This window comes from Lonchura striata, chromosome 2 (assembly GCF_046129695.1).
Source record: "Lonchura striata isolate bLonStr1 chromosome 2, bLonStr1.mat, whole genome shotgun sequence".
In the NCBI taxonomy this organism is placed as follows: Eukaryota; Metazoa; Chordata; class Aves; order Passeriformes; family Estrildidae; genus Lonchura; species Lonchura striata.
The window spans coordinates 49587612-49609478 of record NC_134604.1 but is presented as its reverse complement, the minus strand read 5'-3'; the positions used below and the strand labels follow the sequence as shown (position 1 = coordinate 49609478).

Below are 21867 nucleotides of genomic sequence, written 5' to 3'. Positions count from 1 at the left end.
GATGCTGAACTTAATACTGCCAAAGGACATGGACAATACCATGGCTCTGCAGCCATCCCTGGAGAATCTGAAGTCAGCATAACTTCCACAGGATCACAAAATGTTTCGGCTGGGAAGGGGTCTTAAAGACCAGCTAGCTCCACCCCCACTGCCAGGGAACACCTTCCACTAGACCAGGTCATTTGAAGCCCTATCCAAACTCGAACAATTCCAGGGATGGAGTATCCACAACTTTTCTGAAAATTATCTTCTCCAGAACTTCAGGAAAGGCTATCTGACCCTTCCTCCTCTTGGCCACTCATTGATACCATGCGCCTCTAACCCACCTGCCTTGATGTAAACAGTCATTAGGGCTACACAGTAAAGCAAATGAGGGAAGCAGTTTGGAAACACTCCAGAGAAGGTAAGGGAAAAGCAAACTTAACACCATTCAATTCCTGGATCCTGTTTGCTGTATGGCTGCACAAACACTTGTGCTGCCACGAGGACAAAGCTGAGAGGAAGAAGCAAGAGGTTGAGGCTTGAAGAGGGCAGGATCACTTTTCTCAGCAGCAGTGCCAACTTAGGTTGGCTAAAAGTCACTATAGCCTAAGCTGGAAAATGAGGTTGTCTTAAAATAACAGCTGTGAAAAATACTTTCTAAGTTAATACACAACACGAGGCTCCTATAACCACTAGGAAAAAGAAGTCCGTAAAGATCTTGAAAGCGTGCATCAATTCTATAATTAACAATTAAGAACTTAGAAAGAAGACTTTTAGAGCTAGTAACCTGCTGCTTGACTGTACCCACTCAGGATTAAGCATTAGCACAGACCAACAGCTAGATACCTGCACAGGCTTAGCCAAAAAAGCCTGGACAAACTGATAACAAAACCCGGGGGTGGAGAGGTGGGAGGTGAGAATCCACTTCCTTTTCCTTTTGGTACCTTAGTAAAACCTGCCTGTTAATCAGACAGCTGTGGATCACATCGCTAGCTCTGCATTTACTGCCCTCACTGTAGTTCAAAATCATGTGCTGAGTAACAGTTCTGGGAGGGATATATTCTTTATTAATGATAACAAAGTTTAAAAAATCTTAACAGATATAACTAAAACCTGAACAAGATATATTCACACTAACAACTTCTTTCAATAGGAAGACTTTACCTACAGTATCAGTTTGATTTAATTCAATGCACATAAGGGCATTTTCCCCATGAGGAAAGAAGGATAGAGCTGTAGTCAGAAACAGCCTTCAAGTGTAAATGTATATAGTACTTTTCACTGGAGTACTATGGATTCACTGTTTTAAAGCAAGATTGTTTTACAAGCTAATGGTACCAGTACAGACCTACCCCAGAAATAAATTTGATCCAGCATCTTCTGCCAGAAGTTGGAACCTTAGTTTTCCTCGGGCCATACTTCCAAACTCCTAAAAGGACCTTCTGGGTCCTCCCCAGCCAGATAATGATCCCCTCCACGCTCCTGCTGCATGCTCTCCTGGCAGAGCACAACCCACAGCAGTTGCCAACAAGTGAAACACAGTTACCTCCACTTGGGATACTGCCTGTCCTAAGCCTGTCCTTAAGCCACAGCTATGAATGCAATCTAAATGTCTCCACGTTCTCCCTGAGTATGCTGGCTCAAATAAAAGTTAATATACAGAGAACTTTTCAGTAGTTTTCTTAATACTTCCTACCCTCCCCATTTAAGAAAACTCAAACTAACGAAGAAACCCTAGCAGCTGTTCCGTAAATACAGTAAGTCAGCTATCTTCCAACTGCAAGAGTTCTTCCTCAAGTTTGTCAAAACTGAGAAGGTATTCTGACTTACTCAACCAAAGGATTGTTACCAAAAGACCTTTCTCTTGCTGTCATCTTGCTAAATTGATTATTATCCAACCCACTTGTCCACCTGCTATTGCTCACATACTCTAAACCAGAGAGAAAGAAGTCTGCTGCACATTTGATGTGTTAGCCAAAGCCAGCCAGATAGTCAGGAAAATACAATCTCACTGTTAGTCTTTTTTTTTCCAGTTGGCATTTTATCAAAAATGTCCCCACCCAAACCTAGCCTTGTTTGTAGCACTACTGCATATGCCTGAGCACGGCCAGGTGTCCTTAGCGTGACCCGCTCGTCACGAACGATCACTTCTGCACCGCGGGGTCTGAGGAAAAGCACCAGCCTCCACTATTCCATTCCTGTCCAACACTGAGAGCACCGCTGGGACGCTTTAACACAAATCCTGCCTCCTGCTCGCAGAGCAAACCGTGCCCTTGCCACTGAGCTGCTGCAGAATGCGAGGCCTCCCCACGGAGGGTGGGCCGGGAAGAAAGGGGCTGCATATCGCCGGGCACTGCGTTCCGCAGAGGCTGGTACCCTCGGCTTGGCAGGGACTGGCAAGGCACCCCATGGCCACGCGAGGCGGTGTCCCCACTGCCCCCCTTTCCGCCGAGCCCAAGGGCGCTGAGCTGGAGGGGCACACCGGGACGAGCCTGGCGGGCACGGCCAGCCCCGGGCGGGCTCCCCCCACGCCCCGGGTGGGCGTGCGAAGGTTGCGGTCCCGCAGCGTCCCGCAGGCACCACCCTGCCCCGCTCGGGCACAACCGCCCCGGAGCGCAGTGCCCGGGGTCCCGCCTGGCGAGGAGAGGAGCCAAGCGGGGACACCCCGGGCAGCGTCCCCGTCCCCTGCTCCCACTCGCCTGGTTGGGGTCGGTGGCCCGGAAGACGTGGCAGGCCATGGGGGAGTCAGGGTTGTCGGGCTGCGCCTTGATCAGGTAGGCGAAGTAGGTGAGGTCGTGGCTGTTGTGGATGAAGCGGGCGATGTGCTGCGCCTTGTGCTCGAAGATGAAGACGGCGGGCGCGGGGCTGGCGGGGCGGCCGGGGCCGGCGGCGGGGCCGGGGCTGGCGGGCACGCAGCGCAGCGTGGGCGAGCCCAGCAGCAGCAGCACCTCGCGGGCCGGCACGCCGCTGCCCGGGGCGCCGCCGGGCTCCTGCCGCTGGCTGCGGCGGCGGATCTCGGCCACCAGCCAGGGCAGCATGGGCAGCGTGGTTCGCCTATCCAGGCACGACGAACCCACGTACCACAGCCTGAAACGCTTCTCCCCCGGCGGCGCCGGCTGCGGCTCGGGCTCGGACTCCAGGGGGTGGGAGAGCGGCTCGCCCTCCCCTCGCTTCTCCATGGCGGGTGTCGGGCGCAGGACGCGGGGCTGCACGGCCGCTTCCCCCGGCGCCAGGTGCAGCCGGCGGGGCCTGCGCTCGGCCGGGGCCGCGGCTAAACGCGCATCCCGCCGGGCACGTCCCCGCCGCCGCGCCGCCTCCTGCCTGCCCGCGCGGGGTCAGCCCGCGGGGCGGGGAAGGGCGGCCGAGACACCCCACTCCCACTCCTCCTCCTCCTTAACTCCCCGGGGCGGAGCGGCGGGGCTACGCCCCGGGAGGGCTCCGAGTCCTGGCCAGCCCCGGCTCCGGGGTGGGACAGCCCCGCCGACCCGGGCCCCAGAGGAAAACACAGCGTGTGCTCCGCTCCCGGTTCTGCCGAGTGCTGCTGGCTCCCTGCGGCCGCTGGGCTTTGCCTGCGGCTCGCAGCGTGGCTGGCCGTGAAGGGAGAGGCAGGAGGAGGAGACCCGCAAGGGGAGGAAGGTCGCCGAACGGCAGAGAGGAGGTGGGGAGGCTGCCGGGCCCGCCCCCAGCCCCCGCCCCGTTTGCAGAAGCTCCCAAGCGCTGTCTGAGTTGGATTTGATTCTGACGAGTTGGAGTCGCTGGGGAGAAGGGTCTCGGGGGGCCCGGGGCACCTCCCGACCGCGGCGGCTTCGCTCCCACGGCTGCCTCTCCCTGCGAGCAGGGCGGCCGTGCGGCGCAGCCTCCCCCTGCGCACTGCTGAGTCAGGAGCTTCATTACGGCTGATTTTAATTCTCCTTTTTCCCCTTAAGCTTGTGTTTCCTCCTTGAGCTTTTAATGGGGGGGTGGGGGGTTTCCTCGTCGCTATCGCGATAACATCTCTTGTCAACGACAAATCCACCACACACTGCAGATGTTAGTAACTCGTCTCCTCCAGTAACTAGTAACGTGAGAAAGTAGCTGGACAAAGCTTTGCCAGCCATACAGCGTCCGCATCCGTTTGGTAATTGGCAATTGTAGCGACTGTCCTCCAGTTTAGATCTGTAGCAGCGGCGGCGGTAACTCCCAGTACACGTTGTTATGGCCACCCTGTCTACTAATAAAACTGTAGTTTGAGCTGAAGAGCTGCTCAGTGTAATTTGAGAGTGCATGATTATTTGTGCAGAGAAGGGTCATGTAGCACTCAGGACACAGCCCACAGTAGTCTGAACTGACAAAACCTGTCGCATTTGTAGTATTTTCATACTGTTACAAACCACTCTACTCATTTCCTGAGCAAACAATTTTGCTCTTTTTTTTTTTTTCCAGTTTAACCATCTAGTTTACGCATTCTGGTTTATCAGTTTTAATATTTAATTTAATACTGTTGTCTGAGGTAAGACCTCAAATATATGTTCTCTCATGCTATGCTACAACCCTTAAGGGGCATTCTACAATGTCCCTTAAGACAGGGGAGCTAATGCAAAAAGTCTTCTGCAGGCTGAATATGTTCATATGAATATGAACCAGCTTTAATATTTGCTACAATGGTACAAGTTAAAGCCAGACTGGACTTGCTTTCCCAAACTGACTGTTTTCATACTTGATCATCTGAACTACATTGTTGTACAGTAGATTTTACAACCAGGGTAATTAGAAATAAAATGGCCAAATTTTGTGGATCACAAACCTAAAAAATTTCTACTCTCTTACTCCTCATAGTTAGTACTAACCCTTTGGCTGAGAATGGTACTTAAGATTTTTTGTAACAGCATTGTGGAATGATAATTTGTGAGCCTCTCACCAGTGCTCCTGGAAGAAGAGCTGTTTGGTTTCTGGTTGCAGTGCTGGCACTTGTTTAATGCTGCAGTGAGCTGCTCCTCTCCTGCCAGATCAGTTCTGTGAGCCACCTCTAATTTAAGTGACAGCGCTTATAGAGAGAGCGCTGTTGGCACAAAGGGAGCGGGAATGACTGCTCGGGGGAGCACCAAGGCTACTTGCCCATTCTGGCTACGCTTGGTTAGACGATTCATCTAGAGCATGAAGCTGCAGTTTAGTCACTTGAGCACAAAGACCAATTTAACCTACCTGGGAAGTGAACTAAACACTGGGCTTGCCCTAGAACAGTGACAAAACCCCCTCATATGTTCTTCTGTAACTGCTTCAGATGGGATAACCATTAAATGACTCCAATGTAGCAGCCTAAGGGGGAGGCTGCAACATACTGAATAGATGCAGCTGCTTACCACCACCATCTCTGCGACTATGAGATCCCTTCTGGTTTATATTTGTATATAAACTACCAAAACCCCAGTTTGTGGACAGCCACCTAGGCTTTTAGGTGCTATGGCAATACAAATATTTAATAGTAACCAGGAAACTTGAAGACAATCATGCAAACACATTAAAATAGAAAAAAAAATATTTTAAGCTATTACAGATGCCTTGATGTTCTCGCATCATGCAAATGGAACAAGAAATCTTCACTTGACGACGTTATAGAGCTGTGTTTTCAGCTGATAAGGATGCAGTTCAATTATTGAAAATTATCAGGTAGAAATTAAATTCTAAAATGTAAAAAATGAATATGAAATTCTTCAATTGTCACCATTGTGCCTGTTTTGTAAAGCTATTTGGTTTTTCCTTCTGTTGGGTGATTTGCATAATATGGTATGAGATCCGGTTATTTTGACTTATTTTTATTACTGAATTCTTTATACAAATCCTTTAGAACATTAAATTAATTTATATAAATGCTACCACTAATATTTTAACTACCATCAAAATCAAATTCTCAGATGTTAATCCAAAGTTTTCATGCTTTCTTCTTGCTTCAGCTTTTTATGTCTCTGTGAATCAATTCTTCATAGTAATCCCTTTTAGCTGTCTATTACTTTTATCCATTTACTTCGTAATTTCTTATCCTTTAATCTGCCTAACACTTTTTATCCCCTCACCTCATTACCAGTGTTTCAGTAGGAAGTCAGTCCTTTTGTTATGTAACTTTTCTTCTTAAAGGTGATCCCCGTTTCTTATTTCTTCTCAGTTGTAAGATTTCATGCACCTTTAAGTTAAAAATTCCAGTTTCTCTCATACTGAGAACAGTGCTCCTTTGCCCATGACATCTGATATGCCTCTCATGTAATTTCTGGTGTTTAAACTATAATGATAACAAAAGTATCTTTCTCTAATTATTTGCACAATGTAGTTAGGAATTAGTATAAAATATATAATCCTTATAGCTCAGTTAATGGGAATCAAAAACTTTGGGACAGAGAAGAAAGCAACTTTCCTCAGTCTATCCACAGAGCTTTGAAAATACATGTCTGTTCTTGATGAAAGAACAGTTTCTCTCCAGATTATCCAAAACAGAAGTGTAAATGCAGCACCCGTGCCAGAGACACGACAGATAAAGTCTCTGATGAGGAGCCACAGTTTTGTAACAATTCCTTTTTTATTTTCATTAGCATTAGTCTTGGCCAAGCTTCTTGAAACAAATTGTAAAATCGGAAGAGAGCATTCTATTGGAAGATCTGAAGTACATAAAGTACTATGGGCAATAATTGCCATAAGCATGTGCTGCAAGTGAAACCAACCACAGACCCAATCAGACTTTTTTGAATTGTTGGTAACTTGCCATTATTTTTGTTCCAAACATAGACATTAGACAGAAAACCTCTTAGAGTAAGAGATATTATTGAAGTGACCCAAACTAGATAAAGTTAACTAAATGTGAATGCCTCTGAACATTTTGGATTTGATATGCTTGCCAATGGAGTACTACATGTAAAGGTTATTTTCCCACATAAAATGGAGAATGTATTTTCCTTCTGTTAATTAGAGGAAGCATGTTTACTTCTCTAAGACCATACCTTGATAATATATGCTTTTACTGCACATGGCACCACAGCAGCCATTTCATGTATCATATCTGGGTCTTCAGTTCATATTCAGTGTTAAAGGATTTAGACCTGCAAAATGGTAAGCAACCATAGCTCTCAGTAACTTCTTAAGCAGCAAAAAGACCTCAGCACCTCACATGATCAGACTGTTAATTGCTAGTAATTATCCATCCCCTTAAGCTTTCTAGCCACAATTTTAATTGCAGAAAAAATATTATTAGAGGAGCTGTAGGCTTGACTTTACAATCCCGTAATTTATACATAACTTCAGTCACCTTGGACTATTATTTCAGTAATATGCCCTGAAGATAGAATTGCTTCTGATTCAATTGCTTTTCTAAGAATGATCTCACTTAACTGTCTGAGAGTTCAAGGTCCATTTCCATATTTTCTTTATTGTTTTAGTTTAAATTAGTCATATTTTATTTTACTTTCAGATCACCTTTTTTAAGATCTGAGATATAGGCATTTTTACTTTAAAAGCCATTTAATTAATTTAAACTACCTGGTCTTATTTGAAGACTGTAATGAAATAACTTCTGGAAATACAACTGAAGTACTAGAAAGTTCAGCAGACTGGACATATTACCAGGGCTTTAAGCTTTAGCTCCTAGAGAAACTCTGGTGCCTCTTCTTTTAAAGTACATAAATAGAGAAATAAAGAAATAATGAAAATTGAATTTTGCAGGATGTATAAAGATTACAATAGTTAAAAATGCAATGCCAAAGTTTTGAGTAAGACATATTGGTCTTGCAGAGATATGTCAATAGCAGAGGACAATTGCTGCAATTTGAAAACAATAAAACTGATGAAAAATTTATCTGATAAGAAGTGGGTTTGTTTTAATGTTTTCTTCTTAAGTGGCACTAATCTTTTTTGATCAAAATCACAGATTGAATTTGTTCTGCCAACAAGACCCCCTCCAAAAGAGATTTAAGAGAACTGTAATGAGCAAAGTTTGTAAGAGAATAATCCTGAGGGAGAAATTTTATCAACATCTCTAGAACTTAAAGCAACCTGGCACATTTTATGTCTGTGTTCAGTGTATTGTTATTCAATTTAATGTAGCACTGATTAGGAGAAACAATTAATTAAATTATTATATTTCTCTTCAAAGAGAAACTTAACTGGGGAAAGATTTTTAATTAAGCATTTTTTTCATATCACAGTTGTCCCATTAAACTTTCCAGTACAGCAAACTTTGAATCCAGTGAAGAACCACAATGCATTTTATTTAAAACTAAATTTTAATCTGGAGTCCTGTGTGATCACAGCATCTTTCCATGCAGAAGTATTTGAAATTTATTGGGTTTTTTTTGTTTTGGGCTTTTTTAATAGGGGCAGGGCCCCCCCTAAACTGCATCACATTAGCTTACTAGAATCCCTGTTGTTCAGGTAATACTGAGCTTGGCAGCTGTCAGCAGATCAGCTGCAAAGCTAGTTACTGCAAGAGATAGAGCAACTTCTGCAACAAGAACTTCCATATTCCCTATTATTTATTTTGTAAAAAAGGAGCCATTTACTTCTCTACTATTCCCCAGCCACTGCAGTAACAGTAACATACAAAAAATGAGGAAAAAGAGATGAGGTACTGCAACTACTGGAGTCTACCTCTCTCCCTAACAGTGCCAGCTACATCTCCCTCATTTGTGATTTAGAAGGGATCCCGGTCTGCTCCAATTCTCTAGCAATGGAAACTAAGAGAGAATTTCTTGTCATTGCCAAAGCTTAAAGGAACATATTGATATTATGTCACATATATATGATTACAAAGGATGAACCACAAGCTAGAAAGGTTAGCAAATCTGGAGTAGAGTGCAGAAACAACATGGAAGAGAGATGCTTTGGAAGGCAAGAGTACTTCAAAGGACACAAATTATGTCTCTCTTCAAGATAAAAATGCAAATACCATTATGACTTCAAGTGTACCACTATTGAGGTATTATTGCAGTTTCTCCACTTTGTACTATATGTGTAGTAAAAGAAGGTACAGCTTAGCATGAACAGCAGGGCACTAGCAGGCCCAACACAATACCAAGAATGGTGCCAGTGTAGCTGCTAACATTAAAAAGAAGAACAGATGGGAACTCCTTAATCCTCCTTCTCATCGCCCTTGACTCTCTCCTAGGTAAATCAGCATCTGTTGTCTTGACTCTGTTGACTGCTGAGTATCTCTCATCTCTCCACATTCCCAACTGTGAGAAGCAGTGTGACACAGCACACCAGTGATTCATGCCAGACATGCACTTACATTCCTCATTTTAAATGCAAACTTCAGTACCATTCTCAAGCTTCATGTCTGGTTGCAGCATCCAGGACTTCCCTGCTCAGAAGCATTACTGGGAAGGAAACCTGTCTTGCTTTAATTTGGACAAGCTCTGAGTATTTTTTTATAAACACCTGTAAACTGCCAAAGACTCAGGAGGGCTGATGTTCATGGGGAACAGAAAAATTCTTTTCAACTTCAATAATACCAAGAACATCTGAAAATGACCTTTCAGATTCAGAAGTAATTCACAGTGGAATTCAGCACCCGGGCCACTTTCAGTAGTAGAGAAGTTCATTCCTAAATCTGACACAAAGACACTGATAACTAGACTGCATAACAGAATAATACTGAGGAAGAATTTTAGAGTGGTCAAATGGTATGAAAATGGCATTTCTCTTGGGCAGAGAAATGCAAATGCTTTTTCTATGATCAATATACAGATCTAGAAAAATCTCTTTGACAGATTTTCCTTGACAGGGAAAACAGTAAAATGAGAGCAGACCCCAAATGCACAAATTATACTATTTGAAGAGCAAGTCATAATGCAGAAATGTTAGTATAATTAAGTCACAGATTTAAACTGCTGCAAACATGCGGTGTATGGTATGTATTCTACTATCATTAAAATGCTCAATGTTGTTTATGTAACTGGAAATCTTTGTGCTTGTCTTGATAATTTAAAAAGTAAATTTGTTTCCCTACAATGTAGGAAGTGGGACAGAAGTTACGGTGACATGAATTCGTAGTTCCAGATCAAACTACAGAGGGGAAGAAGCCAGAAGTCCCATAGCCAGACATGCAGCCAAAGGATTGCTGTGAGGCAAGACTGTATGTAGCAGTGCCACCTGGTGACTGATGCTGGGACAAAGTCCTCTGGAATTATTATCTAGCACAGAGACTTATTGTATGCAATAATAAATTTTCCTTACTTTTCCAAAGCTCATTACATGAAGTGCAAAACTGACATTGAAACTTCCAATTTATATATATGTAACAATATTTGTAATGTAAGCACTGACAGAGTAGTTGGGAACTATAGTATTTACACATATTAAACAGAAAGGGTTCTCGAAGTAGGGCAGTTTTGTAATTAGCCATAGCAGGTAAATGCAGTTTAGGGAAAAGAAAACCCAGAAATACTAAAATTAGCCTTCCTTCATTGAGAAGATCAGCGATCTCAGCTTCTTTACTTCCTCAATGCCACAAAGCCATACATAATTTAGAGACATATCCCAGTAACTCAACTGAATGCCAGGTCATTTCTCCACCTTCCTCAGAAAAGCCTTGGAAACAAGAATGAGGAAATCTTTCCAAGCACACAGGACTGGATATGAGAAATGTGGAGTATCATCCTTCTGACTTGTGTGCTGGTACTGGCTAGGGAATAATTCCTTTTCATTACAGAGCTAGTGAAGGCTTGGATTTGTGCTGTGAACATTGTTAATAGCAGAGATGGGTTGTTTTTTGTTGCTGAGGAGGGCTTACACTGAGCGAAGGCCTTTTCTGCTTCTCACACCACCCCACCAGTGAGGGAGCTGGGGGTGCACAAATAGTTAGGAGGGGACAGTTGGGACAGCTGATCCCAACTGACCCAAGGAGTATCCAACACCATATGACATCATGCTCAGTATATAAAGTGGGGGGAAAAAGGGGGAACAGTCAAGTGGGGAATGAATTCCTTGGTTTGCTTTGCTTGCCTGTGCAGCTTCTGCTTTACCTACTGAACTATCTTTATCTGAACCCATGAGTTTTCTCACTTTCACCCTTTGATTGCCCCGGTCATCCCCCAGCAAGGGGACTGAGAGAGCAGCTGTGGGGTGCTTGGCTGCCAGGTGGGGTTAAACCACAGCACCTCACTAAAGAGCCGAGAGCAGATCTGTATGAGTATAGATGCTGTGCAATAAAAGCAAAAGTTAAGGAAATATTTGGCCAAAATTTCCTAGTGACAAGCAAATCCAATTATGAGCAGGCTGAGCCTTACAAAGGAAGCTCTGCAACAGCATACCAGGCAAGCTGAGGTCAAGGCACTTAGGTCAGGTACTGACCTGCACCAATCCAGCTTCCTAATGAAGCAAATGCCTGGCAAGTTATCAGCCCAACCAACAGCTATGTAACTGTACTAAAAATCCATCTGGGAAAGGAGCTCTACCATGATCAACCACAGAATCTTGAGAGGACAGAGACAGCTCCGTTTATTGTGCTTCCCCCTCCACGTCCCCAACCAGTAGCAGTGGTTCTTCAGAGATATGGCATTTTTTTCCTCTGCAAGTATATCAAATGACTCAAGACACATTTTTGTGTTATTCTAGTACCCACAAGGTCTTAACAGAACCACCCTGCATGCCTCTGCAAAGGAGTGGAAATTACACTCTCATTACACCTAAGGCCAAGAGGGTAATAAAACATTCAAACAGGAAAAAGAAACATTCTTCCCCCAGTTTATCACCTCTCTACCTTTGTTTTTAATTCATCTAAGGAAACGTGTCTTCAAGTGCTCAAATAAAGTGCAAAGGCTTAAAAGGGGGAATGTAAAAACAAAGGGGGTGGGCTCACAATGAACAGGAAAGTCACATACCTTCAAAATGTGGCTAAAGAAAGGCAGTACAATTTTATGGAAGAAGAAACAGAGACATGCTTTTACTCGGCCTAAGTATGCAGAAGCTACATATATAAAATACTAATGCACAGACATAGTCCAGCTATTCGTGCGCTCCGTCTGTGGAGCTTTCTACAAAATAGCTTTCTGCAAGTGTGCTGGTGTGTTTAAACTGTATGGGGTGAAAAAAGGAAAAAGTCATGTAAAGAAGACAACAGTCATGGTTAGGACATTCCTTCATTATTCCCTCCCCTGAATTTGTTGACTGTGCAAGACCCTCCCCCGCCTTTCCTTCCTCCTGCTCTGTTCTAGGCAAATGTTGAAAAAAATAAAAGGTTTACTTGTTTCCTAAATACAGTTAAGGAAAGAAAATCACTTGAATGTAATTTCCTGCAAAATTTCATTAATCTCACATGTCCTCTGCCTTTCCCTGGTTCAATACAACATTTTGTCTAGCTTCAAGTAATTGATGCAAAGAGTCCTTGCAGCCTGCAGTTACCCATTAACTCCTTGGTACCTCATCATGGAGAAAGACTGCATATGTCTGAACTTCATCCTAATTTAATGAGGAAAGAAATTTAGTCATTGTGTAGTCCTGAACTTTACTCATTGCAGTATTTACAAAACAGACTTCCATGCAGTAGGCTTAAAACAAAACACAAATCAGCTTTGTCTTTATTACCTACATGTTTAATGACTGTGGACTTACAAAAATATTCATGTTATACAATTTCTATTAATCAACAATTAGGAACACATAAGGACTCCTGATTTTCTTTGAAAAGATCTGGTTTCTGCACATATAGACAAACAAATCACCAGCTTGTTTGGACATGTTAGTATTGCTACCCTTAAAACTGTTTTTTGTTTGGTTTCCTTTTAATAAAATACTTAATCCTTCCATTACTCAGTAGAGGAACTCCTGCTGACAGTGACGCATTTCAAAAGTTTGACTACATAGCCAACTTTAAGTCATACCTCCTCTGAAAATTCTAAAGACAGTAAATTAGTATAGTATACATGTCCAAGCATCTTCCAGCCAGAATTACAACATGCTGGAGTTCAGGGACATTTAAAAAAATATTAATCAATACTTCTAGAATATCTGACTTGACAAAATAAAGGTCTTTACAAAGGCTGACAACTTTCTGCTCTTGCTGACAGGGAAAGCAAAAATGCTAACTGGGAGTTTCCTCATTACCTTCCAGCATCTACTGAATTGTTAAGACATGATAAATTAAATCTTCTTTTCTATGCAGTTCCAATGAAGGCACAAGTATTTCCAGCTATATGAAGAATTTATGTGCCTTGGAACACATAGGAAGTTATTTGTAAGGCTCCAGCTTTACTAAAAAAAAAAGACAACCTTATTTTTTTCTGGAACTCTTATATTGATGTAAAACAATTCACTAGGCCAAAGCATGACAATGTTTTCCAGTTACAGCTGCCTTACACTCCCACTTCTGCAAAGTAAAAAAAAAACAAATCAGCTGCTCACATCCCTTTTCCATACACATTTGCTCTATCATTCAGCCCTGAGCTCCTGCACACAGACAAGGGAAGAGACAAATGGGAAGTGTGCTCCCAAGAGCATTCGGTGACACTATACCAGGAGGGTCCCAGAGAACACCAATCTCCTCTCCCCAGCCTCAAAGCAAACACCTCAGATTTCAACCAACATAAACAAAGTATTATCCAGATCCATGGATCTGGCCAAAAACTTTTGTCAAAGCCAACAGTTTCACTTATTTGAGCTTCTAATAGAGTCCAAGAACTGTTTTTACACATCACATGTAATGCTTAAAATAGGGACATTCCTGAAAGGATTGTAGCATATGTAGCACACACAATGTGCTGCAGTTTATTTTCATAGCACAAAAAGGCAGGCATAACCTGTATCAATGACTTTCAACCAGCTCTTAAAAATGTTAATTTAAAAAACAGATTTGAGTTAGAAAGGTAGATGTTCGCATTTTAAGTGAAATAATTTGAGGATCTGTCCCAGCAAAGCTGGTGCTCAGTCACTGCCAGCCTGAAGCTGAAGCAGAAACTTCAATCTGCTTATCAGTGTGAATTATCTCTCTTCAGAGTTACTTATTCTACTCTACCATCAGCATGTCTGGAGATGCAAGAGTATTGCTTTATTTACATCCCACAATATTTGCAGTGTGTTTTGCTTTATGGAAAACTCAAGGAAAAAAATTATGAGGAAAGCATGCAAGCACATTGGATTAATCACTCCCTTTTAGAAATGCCCCATTCTTCAACATCAAAGTCAAAATTTTGTTGGTTAGGACACCTTATTAGGGCACGTATGCAGAACACAGTCCAGTGTCTGCCTGTTACAAAGCAACATGCAAAGAAATCTTTTAGTGTGGTCCGTTCTCTGATGTGCTTGGCTACCTCTCCAGCCTGGATTTTCAAGTTTTCTCTTGACTTTTCTAGTTCAGAGGTTGAAGTGAGGTAGCTAAATCAATATTTTAATTTAATTAGAGAGAAGACTGCTGACCAAAACATCAAGCAGAATGCCACAGATTAACAATGGATGAAATGAAAAAGCAGAAACCCATTAAAACATTTTTGAATTTATTTGCCTTTCTACCTTTATGAAAAAATTAGCCTCTGGGTTTCATTTGAGAGAATTTTGGGGCTCTGAAAAAACTTAATGCATTAATTCCATCTTTATAAGCCTAGGTGGTGGGAAATAAATAGTTGAAATAAACAAGCTGTTAGGACAAGTACATTCTCCAGTTATTAAAAGACTTGAAGCCAGATATGTAAATAGCTGCAATCAACTACCTAACAATGCTATTCTTCAAGAGTAGCTGTATGCTTGTAACTTCATATTCTCCTTATATGTAATACTACTGTTGTGTCCAAGCCCATCCTAATTTTACTAATAAAAATATTAACATGGGATTTACACTTCTCTCAGTATCTTCCCAGTCAACATTTTCAGGTATCTTTATGCACTACAGAATTTAGTGTGTAGTTTCTTTCTCGTGGTATTAGGAAGTCTATAGAGATGCTCCTCCATATACATCCTGATCTTTTGTCTACCAGGATGAGCAAAGCTGGACATGTTTTCACAAACACTGCAGAGTTGACTTCAACTAATCAAAAGCGAAGAAATCTTCACAGCAATGCAAGGGTGATGCTGACCAACTCCTGTCAAGAAGACAAGGATACATACCTTGCTGAACACTGGCACTTTATTCCCTATGCAGAATGGAAAGTTTACTTGATCTTCCTCCAACATGTCACTGGAAATAAAAGTTCCCTTCAAACTGTTTCAAGAACAGATGCCATTTCCTTGAACTGTCTGAAGAAGTTCTAAAAAGCAAGAATTGAGACAAATTTAAGTTGCTTGAAGAAAAGCTCAAACTGCAGTTCAAACTAGTGTGTTAAGACAATAGACACTGTCCATACTTCTCTCTTTCAATGTACAGCTTGAACTGAAAGTTTCTGCTTTTCTTTCTGCGGGCTGGTTGCCATTTGAACACATTAACTATGAAACCTATAAAGGTGATGCCTTATTAGCACGGGCTTGCTTATTAATAGAAAAAGATGCTACAAAAGAAAAAATTAAAAGTAGCTCTTGTGCAATAAAAAATATTATTAAAAAAACCTTTCTCACACAAATATTTCTACTCCCATCTGAAATAATCCAGACTTCTCAGATGTAGCATTCATTTCCTGAAGCAGCTGAACAACAAATTATTAAATAGGCTTTAACCAGAATAAATAGAACATTTTATAACATCCAAGGTTTCAGAACAGCCTTCTCAAATTTCTGCAAATTCCAAAAATCTATTTAAGTTTGTATGATATTCTACGTAACATATTGACCTTTTAAACAGGAATGACAATACAAGGGTGATGTTTATGCAGAATTAAAGTTACATAAATTCATAGATGGAGATATAGCAATTAAGAGCCAGTAGTGATAAACCAAGACTGATCTCCATTCCTAATCATTAGCAACTGTTAGGTTTAAACTAAGTTTTAGATTTTGAGGCTGGGGAACAATTCCATAGCTCAAAAATGCTCTATGAACTTTTAATATGGCAGAATGATAGCTGGCAAGCTCTGAAAGATTTCATGTCTTTGGTTGTTAGTTTATTTGTAAGAGAAATTATCAATTACTGTTAAATTAACATTTTCAGCTAAGTAAGGTAGAACTAAATACTATGAAATAGTCTGTGTTTTAAATAGTTATTTAATGCTTCCTGTTTGCATGAATGTACAAATAAACAAGCAGCACAATCATATGCATCAGGGTATGCACCTGACCCTCACAACAATGGCACTGTTGTTTTTAGGAGACTGAATATTCAAGTAACAGTTGACAGACCTTGAACTGTGGGATGGTCATTTCAAAAGATTTGTCTGTTATTTGTCCTGAAGGGTCTGCCACTGTTAGTGTCACTGTGACATACGGGTACTTCAGAGACCTGCAGGTGTCAGAGCTCATTGCAACTCCCAGTTTCCATTTCATATCTACAAACTACAAAGATGAAAATTATTGGAACTAGTGTCACAGACAGAGATATGCCCCCCCATTACCCCCCCCACCTTCACTTGGAGGGATAGCTCATAGACAATATGGGACATCTAGAGATCTTATCCAAATGGAAAGCAAACATAAACATTCAGGTATTATTGTGACTACAAATCATCTCCCCTTCCCTTTAATGGTGAATAAATAAGTAATTGAATAAGTTATTTCACTTTATCTGTTACTCTTGTTCAAGTACAATCAACAGGCAAGTACACTCTTCTTAAATTCTAGTAAGAGAAGCTTAAGCCACAGAGTTCACCCAGCTTGTATATAATGCTTGCAAGTTTTTGTCATGTTTTCTTTTTTATAGAAGTTTCTAAGTCTAAATCAAATAATTCAGAATAGCAATAACAGAGAAAAATTATGGTATTTCATAACTAAATTTTAGATAAATATAAGTACATAAGAGATACATTTCAGACAAGTAAAGTAATAATTTATAGCCTTTCATGAAGAAGAGCCTTTAGAAGTTTATATCATGCCTCAGAAAAAGATCCTTTCCTATTTCTATACTCTTCTAAATTCAGAAAAAAAAAAAATCTTAAAATGTAAACAGATTGCTACCTTTTCAAGGAAAAAGGAAATGCTGGAAACTGGCAGAAAGTATCTTTAAAAATAATGTTTAAATTTAAGGGAGGCAAAGAATGTGCAGAGGAAGGAGACAGAGGAAGTCAAGTGCTGGTGTTAACAACTTTAAAGAACAATTTACACTTAAAACAGATTTACATAATGAGCCAATTCTGACTGCCATTCATCTTCCCTAAAAGTACTACAAAACCTGAATTTTTAAAAAGGTAGAAAATGTGACTTTATTATCCAAACAATAATATTAGAGTACTAGAAATACATGTTTTCAGCATGTGGACAACCTTTATTGTATATGCTGCTTTATCTGGGAAGGTATTTGGCAACATGCAAATGTGCACACAGGTAGGAAAGCTTCCAGCACCCTATCTACCACTTCCTGCCTGACAACACAATACAACTCACACAGTGAGACACTGACATTCCTGAAATGTTCACCATTAGCTCAGCTGCACTTTGTCCTTTAGTTACCTGCCCCACTGTGGCCGTATTACTTGCATCTTCTGACACAGCAATGGCTTTGCCCTGCTCGTTCCACACGTGACGAATAACTTGAAGTGCATGTTTTGGCAGTGTGCTGATGCCACTGCCCAAGGTGGCAATGAGTTCTTCTGTAGAGAGGTTGTTTCTGGCTGCTGTGCTGTAATAGATATATCCAGAGACCACTGCATCAATTTCATTCTCCACCAGTTTAATACAATGCCTCATTTCACCCCAAAGAGACAGCTTTTATTTCCACTTTACATGTACTTTAAAACAATTCAGTAGCCCGTGATTACTTTTTTTACCAGAATGCTACTGATCTTTTGTATACATGTGCAAAAAATAACATGACCCTAATATGTCTTAATATGCAAAGGCCTAGCTTTGCAGGGCTTCCATAACATCCGACATTAAGCCAAAAATAACCACAGCCTCCAAGTGCTGTAGCAACTGAAAGAAGGCTGAAGTCAGTGATGGGTGTGTGTGTAGAGCAGGATCATTATTAAAAAAAAAAAAAAAAATTAAACACTCAGTAGGAAGAATTGAAGTACCACCAAAGGTAAGGACTTCTATGTCACAGTATAATGGTTACTAACAGAAGTCAAATGATGCCACAATTCAACTGAAAAGGCAGCAAGTTCAAAAGAAAATTGTCACTTGATTTCCTTCACAGAAACAAGTAAACAAAAAATCCTGTATGTTTGCTCATGCAGCTTCACTCCTCTTAAAGAGGCATTAATACAAGAGAAAGTGAGTTGGGCCTTCAAGCAGCATAGTTGAATATAACTCCAGATGTTCTATTTTACGGATGGGAAAATAGTATTTTAAATTTCTACTGATATATTTTCCTGAATTATATTAATGTTACATAAAATGTTTAGATACTAGATATTAAAAGAACAAGCAAGATCTTGAAAATTTTATCTTTCTAAAAATAGAAAAATTTATCAACTAAAAATACTACCTAAAAACTCAACTCATGGCAGAGCGCAATATTATAAGCTCTATATCCTTCAAAAAGGTACCAATGCTGTTTTCTGATCTCCAAGAAACAAGAAGTTTTTAGAACACACTTTTTCAAGGCAAAGGTCCAGCTGACTCAGCTTTAAAAGTGAGCTTAACTTCCCCTATCTTGCCACTTGTTCTAGAGCTTGCAGCATCTCAAAAAATAAAAATAAAAATAGGTAATTGTTCTAATTACAAGTGATACTATATATTAAGTACCTACACTTTTCAATGACACAATCTAAGCCCAGATGTTCTTTTCTGTGTACTGAGACTTAGAAACTTTTGCCCTTTTCCCAAATCAGTTCATTTTATACTGACATTTGATATAACTTCACAATGCCACCATTATGTTGTGATGGAAAGAAAAAAGAAATGGTGCAAAGTAAATTATTTTGTGCTTACCTAAACAGAAATGAAAGAGTGTTAGCTACTTTTGCCAGATCACCAATATTAATGTCAATCCCCGAAGTTTGAATTCTCTAGAAACAGAATGTTTAAATAATTACAAATAATAAATTATGCATTAGTGAAAACATCTTTGTATATACAAACACACAAGAAACCCCACATCAAGTCAGAAATTCTAACCTTAACAGCAGATACAGCTACTATTTTTGCTCACAATGGCTGGTGTGCCAACTTACCCGACACAATTCAGCTGTATTTACACCTGGGATCTTATGGTTCAGATGTTGAATTATTTGTTCACACTGTGAAATAAAAAAGCATGTTTGAAGACATTGTTAAGACAAAAATGGACAAAAAGAGTAAAGAGTAAAGACTGAAGTAATTGAAATGACTGATTTTAAAATTCCATCAAATCCAAGGAAAGAAAATGAACCAAATCAAGACTTTAGTTTCTACCTCACTATTGCTAATTAACACACCAATTTTATATTATCTGCTCAAATACCCACTACAGTAAACAAGCCAAGTGTTTTTTAGACCAGTTACCTTGATACATCATGTAAATGATAGAGAAAATAAGATTTTTTGAAGCCTTCTGTGATAAAAACATAAATTTAAATCAAACCTATTGCTCTTAGCAGGACTGATCTGTTTTACGAGTCAAGGTACCACATACCTAAGGTTCCCTTTGCATCACACATAACCCAAAAGAGCTTAAATAAAAAGGTTTCCTGAGTGCTAGAAGCCATTCCCCATCCCATTTATCGCCCTACTTACCAGCTCAGCAAAAAAGTCTTGAGGTATTAAACGTATCTTATCTGCTGCACCACCACCATCTGTAAAACAGTAGCGATCAGAAGCAAATACCTAAATAAAGTGCTACAGCAATCAATCAAATCTTTCTCTGAAAACTGCCTAGGCCGTCATGCGTGCACCTACCGTCACTGAACGCAATTAGTTTTAACCCACACGTACCTAAAGGCAGCCCCGGCTGCCCGAGCCCCCCGCTCCCTCAGCCCGGGCCCCCCGGCCCTCACCCAGCGCCGCCCGCGCCAGCGCGCCCGCCGAGCCGGCGGCCATGGCACCGCCGAGCGCCGCTTCCGCCACACAGCGTCCGCCGCGCTGATTGGCTCCGAGCGCCCCCAGAGCGAGGCAGCGGCAGCGGCGCCGCGCTGATTGGCTGCGGCGTGGGGAGCACGCGCTGCCGCGGGTGCTGCTGCCCTCGCGGAGCGGGCCGCGGGAGCGCCGAAGGGCGGAATCGCCCGCAGCCAGGCGCTCGGTTGGTACAAGTTGTTCGCTGAGAGTGGTTTGCTTACAGGGTTTTCCTGGTGCTCGTCGTCGAAGGCCCAGATACGCAAATTAGAGAGCCACAGAATGCTGAGGGGATGGAAGCGGCCCTAGAGATCATCCAGCCCCAGCCTTCTGCCATGGGCAGGGACACCTTCCTCTAGACCAGGTTGTCCCATCCAGCCTGATCTCGAGCACATCACAGATGGGACATCCACAACCTCTCTGAGCAACGCATTCCAGTGCTTCACCACCTTTGCAGTAAAGAATTTCTTCCTAATATCTAAACTAAATTTCCCCACTTTCAGTTTGTACCCACCATTCCCCCTCTCCCTGTTGCTACATTTCCTGATGAAGAGTCCCTCTCCGGCTTCCTTGTAGGTGCCTTTCAGACACTGGAAGTTGCCATGAGGTTTCCACACGACCTTTTTTTTTGTTCTCCGGGCTGAAGAGCTCCAACTTCCTCAGCCCGTCTTCACAGGGGAGTGATGCCTGTTCGGTGTGCATGTTCCTCAGTTGGTAACTTGGTACCGAATTACTCTGCTTTGTGCTTTGTACACGTGGACTGTGGAATCAGCCTGTAAGAGAAGGGTGACCTTTTTGTTCGATGCAGCGCTGCTTTTTGCTTTTCTCTCATATACTCTATTAAATGAATTAAATAAATTCTGTTAATCGGATCAGATGGCCTCTTGTGCTCACTCATAACAAGCCCATATGCCTTCAAATAAACCACTTGTGTAGGTAAACTTCAGCTTTATGGGGAAATAACCGCCTTTTGTAAAACTACAAACAGAACTGTGTTCAATAGACATTTCAAACTGATATTAAGTTTGAACTGTGTCTGGAGTACTAAGAAACACTGACCCTTCAGCAGTTTTACTTGTCAAAAAATATTTTTACACGTCTCTAGTATCAGTTTTACCTTTGCTTTTAACTTTTTAAATACATATAGAGATAATAATATAATCTCAGTAGATCTCTTCTGAGACTGTGACAGTAGTTAAACATAACTTGTCACACAGTAGTGCTAACTAAATCTATTGGCAAGTGCAAAGCCAATTAGCCACAAAACAAAGAACTTAGGCTGGTTAAAACCAGACAGACGAAGGAATACCATAACTGCACATGCTATGAAGACAAAGTTAAAAAGCTGAGATGTGAAGAAGACCTTGGTAGCCTTCATCAAAGACCTCTGATGAGCCCCAAATTGGGGAGACACAAACGCAGTGCCAAAGAACGATCTAATAACCATGAGATCATACTGTGTAAATTAGTTCTGGTGTGTATGTGACGACACTAAGCAATACTTGCTGTATATATACCACAGCACTTGACAAAGGCGGATGGAGAAATCCCTCACCACCAGCGCTGCAACGAACAAATGCCTGCTCTGTAGATATCGGTCTGTGGGGATTTATTTCCAGCCTATCTTTCAGGCATCAGAATCTGTAGTATATTTCAGGAAAAGACTAATCATTATGGAACATGGTGTGTTTTTATGAGCATTATACATTTATGACCTGTCTGATCTTGGCCTCTCCCTTCTAAAGTATCTAATTAAGTGTGCAAATGATTATGAGTAGTCTATGTTTTTACGACCTCATGGTTGTCAAAATACCAGCAATGTATGCATCACTGAGATCTCTCTGATGCCGAGGACTTAACAATCCCTTTGTTCTTAACTTACCTAAC

The 21867-nt window shown here is 41.5% G+C and overlaps 2 protein-coding genes across 5 annotated transcripts in view; both read right to left on the bottom strand.

Moving 5' to 3' along the window:
• The window catches only part of TBC1D4 (TBC1 domain family member 4), a 97447-nt gene extending 94178 nt beyond the window's left edge, over window positions 1-3269 (bottom strand). The window contains exon 1 of one of the 2 annotated variants that reach the window (XM_021548021.2): window positions 2682-3269. In XM_021548021.2, the coding sequence (XP_021403696.2) occupies window positions 2682-3161 (480 nt within the window). In that variant the 5' untranslated portion in view covers window positions 3162-3269. The remainder of the gene's footprint in view (window positions 1-2681) is intronic. The other variant, XM_021548023.2, reaches the window with a different exon arrangement.
• Window positions 3270-12511: 9242 nt separating this feature from the next.
• Window positions 12512-19997, bottom strand: COMMD6 (COMM domain containing 6). 3 transcript variants are annotated; one of them, XR_002467071.3, is made up of 8 exons: window positions 19926-19997; window positions 19666-19724; window positions 19125-19190; window positions 18883-18959; window positions 17461-17629; window positions 16198-16350; window positions 15037-15176; window positions 12512-14310 (listed from the first exon to the last, which is right to left on the bottom strand). XR_002467071.3 is itself a non-coding variant. In XM_021548001.3 (7 exons), exons 1-7 carry the CDS (start codon window positions 19966-19968, stop codon window positions 15126-15128), a joined length of 618 nt encoding a protein of 205 aa, XP_021403676.2. In that variant the 5' UTR covers window positions 19969-19997; the 3' UTR covers window positions 12512-15125. The 3 variants fall into 3 exon arrangements, 1 of the variants encoding a protein (XP_021403676.2); XR_002467072.3 differs by having other exon boundaries at window positions 12512-13306; XM_021548001.3 differs by having other exon boundaries at window positions 12512-15176.
• Window positions 19998-21867: the final 1870 nt, after the last annotated feature.

Bases quoted from the DNA above. Each gene is read 5' to 3' on its own strand.
- COMMD6 (XM_021548001.3), bottom strand. From the start codon at position 19,968: ATGGCCGCCGGCTCGGCGGGCGCGCTGGCGCGGGCGGCGCTGG. The intron at 18,960-19,124 runs GTAAGTTGGCAC...TTCTGTTTCTAG, and splicing joins ATACAGCTGAATTGTGTCGG to AGAATTCAAACTTCGGGGAT. The intron at 17,630-18,882 runs GTAAGCACAAAA...TATCTATTACAG, and splicing joins ACTCTTTCATTTCTGTTTAG to CACAGCAGCCAGAAACAACC.